Genomic DNA, 14,312 nt, shown 5'->3' on the forward strand with positions numbered 1-14,312 from the left:
TGTGATACAAAACGTGCGATTAAGTAATATACAGTTTTGTAACAACCATGAACTTTCATTCAATATCAATTCAATAATTGTAATTAATGAAATTAAACTTTAAATAAATGTAATGATTTTACGTATCATTATAATAAATAATAAAATATACATTTTTCAAGTTCGCGTTCGATTCAAAAAAGGGTGTATCTATAGAGATTTTTTGTTTTGTTTACAATACTAACATAGCAAACAAGAACGGATTGTTATTAAAACTACATATGAATATAATCTGGAATAAGTAACTTATTATTATTACTATTAAATAAAGAACACAATTATCATAGTTTTATTGTTGAGTAAGCCCACAACGAAAGTAATTTTTTCATGATTCATATTGACTTGTAACAAGAGTTTTAGATTTCCCGGCAAATCACAAACACAAATGACAAATGAATGCAATATACTACATTAGGTTACCAAAGAGTTTCAAAATTGAAATTAAAAACAATTTCATTAGCAATATTTCTAACTGGCCACTTCTAAACATTTTCAGTGACAAAATGAAGAGACTGGCTGCTCAAAACATAGGGAATCAAAGTAAATGCTAATGGACTTTATTTTACTTAAATAAAGGGTTATTGTTTTTGTGTATAATAAAGTTTTTCTTCGCTTCTTTTATATATTTATAAGTAATTATATATTTTATGTATATATTTGCTTGGAAATAAGTATTTCCAGTATAACTTCGATATAAAAACTCTATGGTCTCTTTCTATCAAATTGCGATGAAAAGAGACAAATAAATTATTTATGTCTTAAGCAGCTCAATTAGCCGTTCAATTAACAGCCTAGCATTTGAACTTTAGTTTAGTTTAGCCGGTAGTAAGACGGCGCTGTAAACGGCGGCTTGAAAGATATTCAGCTAGTTGGTCAAACAGCTAATAACATTGGTTGGATTTGATTGGAGAGGAGCGGATTAAGACAAAAAAATCCTCATTATAATGTAAGTCTACTTTTTCGCCCAACAATTAATATTGCAAACTTGTACACGTGTAATGTCGCAATCTGTCTTCGGGAGGAAGGTGGATATTTCTATTACAATACTATGTACGGTTCAGTAGTAATAATTTAGGTAAATTAATGTCTTTGGTCTACGCAAGAACACTTTTAAAATAAATTCTGATATCTGTTACAGATTTTATTCAAAAACTGAACTTCAATTACTGTGTAAATATAAAAAAAATTGTTGTTTTTATTTCGTACCTGTTAATATTACCTTGAATAGCACATTTAGCGTAAATCTAACCACAGAACTAGACTGTGACATCATTTTTCATTTCGTTGCCTTAGTAAATACTTTAAAATTCAGTGTGAAATTTGTGAAAATTAACAATGTTATTTTAAGTAAATGAAATTAAATCTTAATACTAATTCAAATAAATGGAAATGAAAACATAATTTATGTATTTCTTTTCTCGAAAGGCTTATATCGTTTTTCCGACGTTCTTGCTTTGATTTGCCGTAATGTGATGAATGTGTTACACATTTTTACAAATAATTAATTAGTATAAATAGATAAATAGTACTATCACATACTTAACCCTAAATCACAAAGATAATTGTATTTCTGATAAATAATAGACACACTCAACCAGTTTCGATCTATACAAGGTGACAAAAAGTATGAAACATCTCGTACAGCCGATCTCAACTTATGGACAGGCTATATTTGATATAAATATGACATTTATGGCTCCTACTATGTTAGTAACTTAATAAATAGCTAATAGCTAATTTACGACTTCACACTGAGTATCTTTAGTATTATGGGTAGTTAAATGTTTAACATGAGAACCCAGTATAGGTGGAGCTTTTGTAAATTTTTCGAAAGTTTTGTAACTCAGCTGTTTTAGACAACACAAATGACTTTGATCTGTCAGCGCAAACCATTGCAAAATCATTTCATTTCTTCAACTTAAACCTTTAAATGATTTAGTATTGATAATCCCGAATGAGGCTAAAGGGCCCGAGACGTAGGGTTATATTCAGAAACGGGTCTCTGTGGAATAATGACTCACTTTTGTCAAATCTCTTTTTTGACATACCCGTAGCATATAAAACGTCTCCTTTTATCTTAATTTAGAAAAATTAAACAAAATCTTAGGAAAAAAGAAGAGAGCAAACCAATTTTAAACTGCAATAAAAGAGCGAACCAATTCTTAAAAAGCCGCCAACAAATAGAATATACATAATTAGCAAATCGATGTATACCCAATATTGTAAAATTATTTTAAAAGAGTACGTGTGGAGTTGATTGGACATTCTTCTCTACATGAAACCTACTGGAAGAGGCAACTAGAAACATTTTTTTAAATATTTTTGACTTTAACTTTTTTGAGATTCTGGCGAGCCGTTCTGGCAATGTCATTGTAAAGGCAAGTATCAATAATGTTATACATATAAACATTAATGATTATTAAAAACTTAGAGCTTTTTACATAGAAAATGCAACTTGTAACATTCTATTTGACATTTGAAATACCGTCAATTCAACCATTCGCCTAATCAGTTAAGCAATATATCATTGTACCTATTCTGCATAGTTCATGCTGATGACTGTATAAGATTATAAGCCATTTGTATGACATTTGCCTTTCAACGCAATGAAAACGTACCGGTTAACGTTTGCAATAGTTCCCAGTTACTTATAACTCAGCTTGAACAGGTTCAAACTTCAAAACATTATTATATTTTTATTTCCCCTAATAGATATTTTTTCAAACTCCTCATCAATTTTCAAAAGCGCCTCAACTGATTAGTAATTAGGATTTTCTCAGGGATATCCAATTAATTTTGTAATTGTTTTTATGTTTACTTTATATTTTAGTCTATAAGCTTCATATAATCAGAATTCGTATGCGCCTATAATTGGGATAGCACTTGGCTTGTGTTTACATGCATATATCAGTGACTACTTTGTTAGTTCAGTAAATAAATACTCTTAAAGAACATAACTTTTACACATTTAAAGAAAACACTTTTTTAACGGATTGAAGCTATGTGTTATTGTACATATATAATTATTTAAACATAATTTTAAATAATTATAAGTTTACAATAATATATTGTAGAAGAAATTTAACGAATTTAATGCGATTTTTTTTTATTAAAATGATATTTAACGAAGTCAAAAACTACTCAACTACGAACTAATTTCAAGAATTCTCTCACCATTCATCAATCAATTCAACACTAACTATGCAAAAAACTCAATTTTGTATCGCACAGCCCAGACACATAACGACCAATATTAAAGCCTTCACTTTAGCTATCGCCAAATGCGGTTAAAATGAGTATTAAGAATATTCGTAGCGTAAAATCACCTGCAGCATTAGAATACCCGAACTTTTACACCATAACACATCACAGCTAAATTAGGTACCTACTACTTAGTTAAATGAATTGAATATTTATTATTATCCCATTTGTAAATTTGAACCTTTTTGTGAATATAATGTATTCCATATTTAGCTATATTTTTAGTGTAATTGTTTGTTTATATATATATTTCTTTTGTTAGATATAGGATTTTGAAATAAATAATCCTGAGTAATATAGCGGCGGGATTTAGAGGACCAAAAAGGGCACTCAGATATCTAGTAATTAATGAGGTGCCACTCGTCTCCTACCACCCATTTACTCCACTCTAATTTTAAGCTTCATACCATAGCCACGACATATAAAAGGCAATTTTGAGAATGGTTAATCTGGGAAACCATGGAAACGTGCTTAATACCAACTAAGGACACTAAAACATGAGTTCTGTGTGAAAACATTAACACAAAGTTGTAAATGAACGGTCCGAAAATAGAATTCAATAAAAATGTATGTAGAATAAAAAAATAATTAATTGCATATGAATTATGTACTATATTAATCTTAATTTTATATTAGCGCCAAGTTGGGTTTTCATACGTCTAAATTACGAGACCAAATAAAAACAAAGTTTACGTACTTCTTTGGAATTGAATTTATTAAACGGCTGAGATAAATAAATAAAAAAAGCCTGCATTAAGAGTACTACATAATCAGAATTACATTATGTTTAACATTTGTATTTGACCTCCGACGGAGTGAAGGCCTCCAAATTTTTCCACTTGTCTCTCATCCTCGCCACCATTTTCCAATACGCATACAGCATAAATACTACATAGTATTTTTTGTCTATGCTAAAATCACTTACAACCAAAGACAAGTAACCACGAGCTTAGTTAGGATATTAAAAAGTAAAAGTATTTAAATGTGTGTAGTGGAAAAGACAATAGACAAGAACATTCTGTTCTTCGTCTTCCCCATAATAGAGTCTGTAATAAAGCCTGTGTGGACACTTTCTTTTGTTAAATTTCAATTTGAGTAAATAAGGTACATTTAAATTTACTTATTCGTCTAAAGGCTAGAACGATTAAACGATGGCAGAGACAATTGAAAAAAAAACAGCTAAAATCACAATTATAATATATGAGAAATCATGTGTGTACGCCGGCCTTTACTGTTGTTCTAATTTTCGTATAGGAAGGTTTAAGTTCAAGAAGTGACCATACATTACATCGCGAATTGCCAGTCCCTGACGACATTCACTAAGCTGGAGATTGTAATGCATACTTTTACACCATAACCCCAGAACTAACATCAAATATCCCTAGATATCAATAAAAAACCCCAAAAGTGTCTCGGTTTGAGATGTTATTTAAAATATAAAAGAAAACATTAAAGTAGTAAGAAGCTGGTTGGCTGGTTTAGTTCGTTGAATAGAATTGTTAGTTAATTTTAAAGAAGGAAATGTAATACATTTCTTGAACAACATATTACCTAAAACACCACTTAAATAAATTTACCACACTAAACATTCATAGGAAATCTTGATTCATTGAAGTTCATTGCGTCTGAGATGCAATCAGTCTTGTAAACTGTAACATTATGTTAAGTGTAATATTATGAAGCACTTAGAAGAAAAGTAGTGGTCTACAAAACATATATTGCGGTTTTTCTCTTATTTTGATGATCGATGATGAGAAAAGTGACGATGATTTTACTTATGTAGATTTTAAAAAGTAAGGTAAACTAATATTTAGCGCCTGAAAATTTTTAAATTACTAAGACTAAGTATATTTGTGGCGTATCAGTTTGGTTTGTGTTTGTAGGCGTTTAGTTTTATTTCTATGCAAGCTAATATTATTTGAAAACAAATATTAAAGAATTTTTATACAATTTACACACAGTTTATTCAGCGCCTCTTAGTCATTGTTAAAATATAATAGTTATGAGAGTGTATGTTCCCGTACATTTATTCCTAGAGGGGCGTAATTATACACTACGACAATAATCATAAAATTAAAATAAAATATGTTTGATATGGAACATAAGATATAGGTATCACTTATTCCACGTCAAACAATCTGTATTCGGTAATCAGAAAAAAGAAAGAAAGTGCAGAGAAGATAGAGGGTGTAGGCCGAGAGAAAAAAGCGATTGATTTTGACCGGCTTCAAGGAGTTTCGGTACGCTTTTAAAAAATCAATCGTGTCTGTACTTACTGTTCTGTGCATTAAGCATAGACCATATTATAGCGAATGTTCTAATCTGTGAATTCTGGTACCAAAAATATTAGAATTAGAAAAAAATAGTTACAACTTCCCCGAGTGATTTTTTTAAATATAAAACTTGTAGGAAGGCCCAATTCTCCTTTAATCGGAGCTCAAGATTAAATCAAATTATGTATTTTATTTAAAACTTAACATATATTTTCTAAAGCCAAACGTAGCGAACATTAATAATGCATTTTAGTTAAATTATAATACCAAAAATTAATATAAAACAAAAAAAAAATCAATAACATTTATTCAAATTAAATTATAACAATTATTTAAACAGATTTATTTTCCAATTGACGTCAAACAAGGAAAACGGATATAATATTCATTACCATATATTTTACAATATACAATTATATATATATTATATGAGTTATATAATATATTTTAACACGGTCAGACTAACTATTTATTAGTAAAATATAGATTATATGACATAGACACCAGATGGCGCGAGTATTTTAATGCAATTATTGTATCTAAGAGCACATTTTTTTTTAACTGATATTTTGCATAATGAAAATAGAAATATTAGTTTAAAATAATCAATACAGGATTTACCCTGTCCATACTATTTAACCTGAATAGAAAATATAATAATAAAACCGAAAATAAACTTAATATTTGAGATTTAAGTAAGACATTTTACTATTTAAGCATAAGCATTTCTTGTTTTATTACCCTCAAATGGGTAATTTTTTTCTCTTTTTCGATGGAGAAATTTTTTAGTAGCAACACTTGTAAAATGTCTGAATTCTACGGAATAAAAAATTAGAGTATACCAAGATTTTAAAACAATTGAATGTATATACAAATTTGGTAACTGAAGTCAATGTTTATTGATAATAGAAATGTGACATCTCGATCATCGAAATATACAAGAAAATAGATATACGAACAAAAGCGAAACTATAATAAAACACTTAAATATTACGAATCTTACATTCTTAGTATATGTAGCACACAATGTACTACATATACTAAGACTACAAAGATTGCCATAAATAAATAAAAATATCTAAACTAACACTAAACCTAAGTTCTTGATATGTTTTATTCCGTTATTCTTGATTTAACGTAACAAATTGAAAAAGCAATAGAAAAAGCATGGAATACTTTGTCAGACATAAATGTGTGTCTGTTTCATTTGTCGCATTGTGACTTTGTCCCGACACTATTCAGTGCCTTTGAGAATTCTCAGGAACTCGTATATATAATATATGCGTTAGTTAGCCACGAAGGTAGTTTCATATAAATTAATAAAAAAAATACTTTTGTAAGGTTGAACATTAAAAAAATAACATTTTAATAGTATTTGGATATTTTAGATTCTTTGGAAAGATAAAGTCAACAAAAAACATAAACAACAATATAACTATGAATGAATATAATAATACATTTTTAATACTGACATTATTAGGAGACATTGATAAAGTCGGTAAAAGTACCACCAGTTTCAAAATAAAGCCTGATCTTCATATTTACAAACCCAAAATAATTATTCAAACGGGAATCGAAACTGCGAGATACCATGGTAGTATCAACCGTTTTTATATTACTTTAATCATTATAATTCTTAATTAAAAACAATCTAAATTATTCAAATAAAGTCTATTTTTACGCAATATACATATATTTAACATAACTATTTCATTATAAAGTATAAATCTTTTGTATATATGTCATCTTATTACGCAAAACTATGTAAAAACCGTTAGAATTAAAACTAATATAAAAAGATTTTACTCCTGACTTTAAAATATATCTTTAAAACACTTAAAATATAAATAGTGTAATTTTAAACCAATTTGTTATTGATTGCACTTGAAACTTGTAAGACTTAATTTAACAGTCTGTATGAGTAGCGTAACATGCTTTTTGCATTAGTGGCTTGAGACAAAATCACTTTTCAATTGGCGTGACCTCAGCCGAATTTGTATGAAAATGGTCACGTGACAAACCGTAGACAAACTTCATTCCCATACATATTCGTTAATGAATTCCTATAGTGTCGTTTACGCCTTAAATAAATTTTACATGAATTGTTATCAAATAAATATGAATGTCAGTTCGATAGCACTAGACAGGTAATCGTCAATAATACCATAGAATAACCGAGAATAAATATTTATGTTATAAACTTTGTTTGACAATAGAGAATAGATTAATCAAAATGTTCATGACGTTTCAACTGCTGTCTATGGTTTTAAACAACAGACTACCGTTTCACAAAGTTTTGTATATGTCATACACATCTATCGATTCTCTATGGTCCCTCGAATGGTACAGATAAGACAGTGTTGAATCCCGAAGATGGTCCCAGCTCCAGGTCGCTCAGGGCACCCGCCTTCATTCGACATTTAAGATCTGGAACAAGCAATTTTACTCTTTAAACCCACACTTGAAAGACTAATTCAGGATACCCTGAGCGACCTGTACGAAAAACCGCCGGCATTACAATTAATATGGTCTGGTGCTTGAAGTGGTAAAGCTTCTATCTTCTACGCCGGTTTTTCTGTACATCGTCATGAATGTAACTCAGGGTAGCAAGGTAAGTTGGAGGTGATCCAGGGATATTTTGTGTGTAAAGATTAAAGCAGAAAACCTAATCACTCTAGTAGAGTGGTTTGGGTTGATAATGAACGATATAATCTAGACATAATAACCATTATATACATGTGTTACAGTTTAATATTAATTAAGGTGTATTTTTAAAATTTCCTTTCCAGTCGCTCTTCATTCTCATAATTTCAAAAGTTTTAACATAACATAAATTAATAAGTATATTAAACAGTATAGGCTTATTAGCTTCGTCAAGCGTTTTTCATCCCAGAGGTCATAGTGATTTAGTGCGGATTTAACACTAGCTAGTGAAGGAAAATCATAGTGAGGTAGCCGTCGTGATTTAGACCCAAGTAGCTGAAGGCGTGTGTCAGGTAGTCTGATCACTACTTGCCTATTAAAAATTATCACGAAACAGATACAGAAATCTGAGGCCCAGAGAAAACGTTTTCTTGACAGTTCCTTTCAATCCCTTTAAGTAACATTGTTTAGTTAAGCTTTAAGTAAGAATATAACTACTTGGCTCTTAGAAATACAAATGATCACGACACAAGTACAGAAATCTGAGGCCCAGATCTAAACGGCTGTAGCCGCCTTTGGTCTGACACGATTATAGTATGATTAATATTTAATATTTTCCAAATTATATGTATGTACCATACTCTCTATAGACAATGTTCTATCTGCGTTTTTCAAATCATAGACACAAGTGAAGTAATGGATCTGTCTTTGTTTTTATTTATTAGGTTTATGCTGCTTTTCGTCTACCACAAGCAAAAGACCAACATTAGTACAAGGTGTCTCAAAATAAAGTTCTTACTTAGTTGACCGATTTACAAAAAAATAAGTAGTGTATCAAAAGTGTTTATTCATTATTTAAGTATACGTTTTGGGAATTATTTCCTTGAAATTTATATCGGTCAAACTGAGACCCTCGCGTTCGCGATACTCATTTAATCGAACAATAAAATTTATTTATTTATTTATTTATTTAGTACTCCTACAGCTAACATAAATTATACATAATTACATACAAATACACTGAGAATATAGCCAAAGATGGAATACATGATACATTTAACAATAAAAAGATTTATAAATGGGAACAAACAAACAAAAATTATTTAATACATTTGACTAATTGTGATTTAATTTATTTAACTAAGCTATTTATGACTGCTGTGCAGGTAGACTCAGTAATGGCTGTCGGTGCGGATGACGGATATTTACTTTCAATTGCGCCAGAGAAGTCGGCTTAATGGCGTAGACTTTAGATTTAATGTTGGGGTTAAATCAGGACTGCGTGGAGGCCAATTTATAACACCTCTACAGGAGACCGGTTTGCCTGAGAAAATTCTCCCTCCTGTTGGAACCATGTTCTTTAGTTATAGCTAGAAAAGTTTTGAAGTTCAGGCACCAAAAAATCGTCATTTTCACATATCGTAGGCTAAATAAATGTAAACTTTCTTTTGAGAGACCTGTTATAATTGTTTTAGTTCCACTGGATGGAGATAAACACTATCAACGGTTTAAAATAACGTTAAGTGGGTATAGTTACTCAAATTAGCATTGCTCTGCTGATTCGACAAACATTTCCGATACAATGTTTACATAGATAATTTTATAATTTAGAGAAATACATTTTAATGTCAATTATTATTTCTATTCAAAACAATTTTAATATCCACATCCATTTTAATACTATAAAACTTCTGTCAAATCATTGTCAGTTCTTAATCACTTAAATCTTGAACTATTAATAGAAATGTCTTTTTTGTTTGGGTATATTCTAGAAACATAAAGTTACACACTTGTTACGCTTGCAAACTTTAATGGGCAAGTCATAGTTTTTACCGTGATTTTAAATTAAAAATCGAGCTCCTTGTAGTTGTTACTAAGACAATAAATACGAATGTTGCCACACTTTTTTGCCACCTTAAATAATGGCAAATACATACATATAATACAATTTTGTGGTTTCCGTTTTATTTAATATGTATTAAACTACAGCGTGAATTAATCTTAAACACTGTTCCCATAATCTTTTTGTTAGTTAATTATAAGCTCTAGACGAGATTAAGACATCTGATAAATACAGACTTGGATAACATTTAAAGGTTTCATAAAATTTAATCTGCTAAACAAATCATTAAACGGAAAAAGGATACAAATGATATGACCATTTACAAACGTGAATCAAAACAAAATGTAGTATAATAAACCGGTAAATAAAAATTAATAAAATATATAAATACTTTTTAGAGATTAAAAAATAAAACGCAAGTCTTATCACAGTGTAACAAAATAGATTTAAAAGTCCACGTGTCTATGATTTTAATCACTATTTTATAAATGGTACATATGTATATTATAATCTCGCAATAATCAGGGCATATCAGCGACTTACTATTTATACACACCGATACTCATTCAATTTAATTAAAGATCAAAAGCGTATATTAAATTAATGAAAGCATGCTCTAATTAATTTTAATTAAAATTGTCATGTGCTTGCGCCGGCCCTGCAACGCGCAATTTGAACCGGTATAATGACGTCAATGGGTGGGGACGATAAAAAATATCGACTGACGGGAAACAATGCATAAATTAACATCGCCTATTGTTACTCATTTAACAACTTGTTTTTTTAAACATCACAAACTGAAACCATCACTGAATAAGGCTTAAACAAAATGTTGCTCTTATTGATGCGCAAATACTCTCAAAACAGGTTATGATCACGGCTATCCAAACTTCGTCCAGTTGTTACTACTCACGTATAACATATGAGGAAAAAGGCTATGACGCAGCTTTTACGATGCATGGTATTACAAGCTCTAGGTTTTGGCCTCAGAATTCCGTATATTTTGTGACCTTTTATTTCATATGTACCAGTCACACTGTTGCGTTGTGGACCTAAAACATGTCGGTTACCTGACAATGTTTTTCATACACCAAGTGAGTGTTATATATTTATTTACAAAACAATCCCGTTCAAACGAAAATTACATTATTTATTGTTTTTTACAAAAAATTAACTAACTAATATAGGCCCTAATAAATAATAGAACTTTTGTCAGTACAACAATAAAATATCGTCTAGGTAGGTACATAATGGTTAGGTGCATTGAGCTCCAGCGAATTCCGCTGGGAGACTAACTTCCAATTCCGACATTTTTGTATGCAATTTCGATGTAGTTCGCTCAATGCCCATAGCGCTGATGTTATAACCTTAGATTCCACAGTACCAAAACAGAATCGGGGTTCGAAAGGGCTACAAAATAATATTAGGTAGAGGATGAAGAAGAAAACAATATGTCAAAACCTTCTCTCTGATGTTTTAGTACAATATATTATATGAGCGGCGTATTCCATTTGCAATATTATTAGGTCGATAAAACATTCAAACATCAAAGGAAACCATATAAGTTTGTTCATTCGTAACGCTTATTTAAACACAATTATTTACCATTTTGTAAAATTCATTTAAATTCCAGTTGGTAATTAAGTATGTAAACTATGTATACTTGAGAATAATGTAAAAAAGATTTCGCGCGTTGATCCAGATATGTGGAGAAGATTGTGAAAAGTGCGTGCGACTCTCATATCTGAAGTCGTATGTTTGATCACCAACTTTACATCAATGGATTTTCTGTCTATGTGTGCGCATTTAACATTCGCTCGAATGGTTAAGGAAAACATCGTGAGGAAACCGGCTTGTCTAGGAGCCAAAAACAGCGTGCGTCAGGCCCAGGCTGATCACCTAATTGCCTATTAGATTGATTATGAAAATAGATACAAAAAACTGTTTTTTTTTAAATTTATTTAATGAATGTTGATTTAGTAGGTTAACTATAGTTTTATTAAGTAAATATGTACTTATTAATTCCTTTTGTCCATTTCGTCATTTACTTGTGGTATAAAAGTGGTTGCCTAGAAGAGATCGCTCGAAAGCGATAAGGCCGCTAGTTGCCCTCTTTTTCATTAAACTATGTTCAATTTTTAAATTGTAATATAACGAAGTGTTAATAAATGAATAAATAAAAAATATATGTAAGAGATAATATACTAAGATTACATGTATATAGGAAATATAATTGTAACCTCAAGTAGATAATACCTAAGATACAAAATGAGTTTGAAACTTGAACGAGAATTGAAACGAGATACAAGCGGTGACGTCAATGGCGTCCATGAGGTTGTTTTGTGGCATAAGTCTGTTATGTACAAATTTACATTAGAATAATGGGCCCATTTGTATATATATAATTTACCAAAATATACATTAACACTTGTATTGTCTTAGACGAATTTTATGTACGAGTTTTAAACTAATTTTAATCTGTTTAATAGTAGGTTGTACGACTGCGAATTTTTTATATAATATAGTTATATATGGCGTTTGTGACAGTAATTACGGAGCAATCTATTTGTGTTTTTTTTAATCTTTTTTGGGTTTAATCATTACAAACAAGTAAAAATATAAAATTTATATTTTTTCGTCCAAATAAAATCTCTGCAACCTTACGTGAATTATGTTTAATGAAATCTTTAAAACTATCTCAGATACTTATTTTATTTGTACAAAAACATCATATAGTTGATTTACCTAGCAATTAAAGTTTTCTTTACAGCATCAAAACAAACCTTTTAAAGAAAATTATTGTCAATTAGTTGCGTAACGATGAGAAAACTCATGTATTCTAACAATAGAGAAGAAAATATAACTGTCGCCATTCTTATTATTATTACATAATATCATGAGGACAATCTTAATTGGCATCGGTATTTAAATAAGAAGAATTTTCATTTTGCGTCTTTCCGTAGAATGTCAACACGTAAATTTTTGTCTACTATCCGAAAATTTATTTTAAAGTCAAAGAATATGTTTTGATAGAATTTGATTTGATTATTCAATATTTCCTACGAGAGACGAATGCAACGGTTATACAATTTTTCGATATCTATTTTATATTAACTTTTACGGTACCACTTCTATAACAATTTTACATAATATTATTTGTGTAGGCAGCTGTACTGTGGGTTTTATGTTTATTCTCATTAAAAAAGTAGATTAAATAATGACAGCTAAAACAATTTTAAAAAGTGCGTGCGTATAACGTACACATGTCAGAAGTGCAAATCTTTGTAAATTAATAATGACTAGGTAAAAGCCCCGATAGATGATCATGTACCAGTATATGATCACTCCATGTATTTGTAACTCTATACCCACATTGTTTACACTCTGTGTACGCGCTAATGATAATATAAATAATAATTGTAAATGTGACAGAATTTCCATCTGAATTTCTAATATGTAACTACTAAACGAATACATTAACCAATAGCGAGTATTTTTCTCGATCTTGGAGATCTCTTTCTCCTCTTTTTGCCGTGAAGTTTCATCCGTAAAAATTTCACATGCTCTAAAAGAAGTTTCACTTCAAAAACAGATACCAAAACATTTTATAGTACTTGTATAGACATTTAAGCCATGATATCAAGTTAGACTAATGCTCCATTTGTTTAACAATATCTAAGCGGATGTCAGCATCCGTTATGTTTATTGTAACTAACAGTTAATGCAGGAAACCCATGGATTAAAATATGGCTCAGTGAACATAGAGGTCACTTTGACAGGAGTTAATGCTATGTATTTAACATTTAATACATCTGTTTCTATTCATGTCCAAGACGATATTTATTTCACCTTTTCTATACAAAACTGGACACAGCGACAATCCTAATTTATAGTAAGTGAGATGCTTGTCGTACAGCACGCCTGTATAGGAGATGCGTATTTAGCCGCCGCTTGATGGAACCTATGTTATACTGTTAAGGAAATATTAAAGGGGACTGTTTTTACTAGCGAAGTTGCAAATTGTATGACAGCACGTGGGGATGTCAACAATGAAGCGGTAAAACTCCAGACGAGTGTAGTTTGAAAGGGTGTCATATATATAATAATATTCATGAATACATTGACTTAGTGCGTCACAAACATAAATAAATAATTAATTCTTTCGCTTTTTAACTTAATTGGAGATATAAATCAATATTGACTTAAAACGAAACAATCTTCTGACGTCAAAGATGTTAAACATAATTTGCATA

General features: G+C 30.1%; 1 protein-coding gene across 1 annotated transcript in view; it reads right to left on the minus strand.

Annotated features, from left to right (window-relative positions):
• Nucleotides 1–5,863: 5,863 nt before the first annotated feature.
• Nucleotides 5,864–14,312, minus strand: part of LOC123689306 — a 29,794-nt gene continuing 21,345 nt past the window's right edge. Inside the window, exon 4 of the mRNA XM_045628768.1 lies at nt 5,864–8,000. Within this exon, the coding sequence (XP_045484724.1) occupies nt 7,983–8,000 (18 nt within the window). The 3' untranslated portion in view covers nt 5,864–7,982. The remainder of the gene's footprint in view (nt 8,001–14,312) is intronic.

The sequence above is a fragment of the Pieris rapae genome, chromosome 6 (genome assembly GCF_905147795.1).
Source record: "Pieris rapae chromosome 6, ilPieRapa1.1, whole genome shotgun sequence".
NCBI lineage: Eukaryota > Metazoa > Arthropoda > Insecta > Lepidoptera > Pieridae > Pieris > Pieris rapae.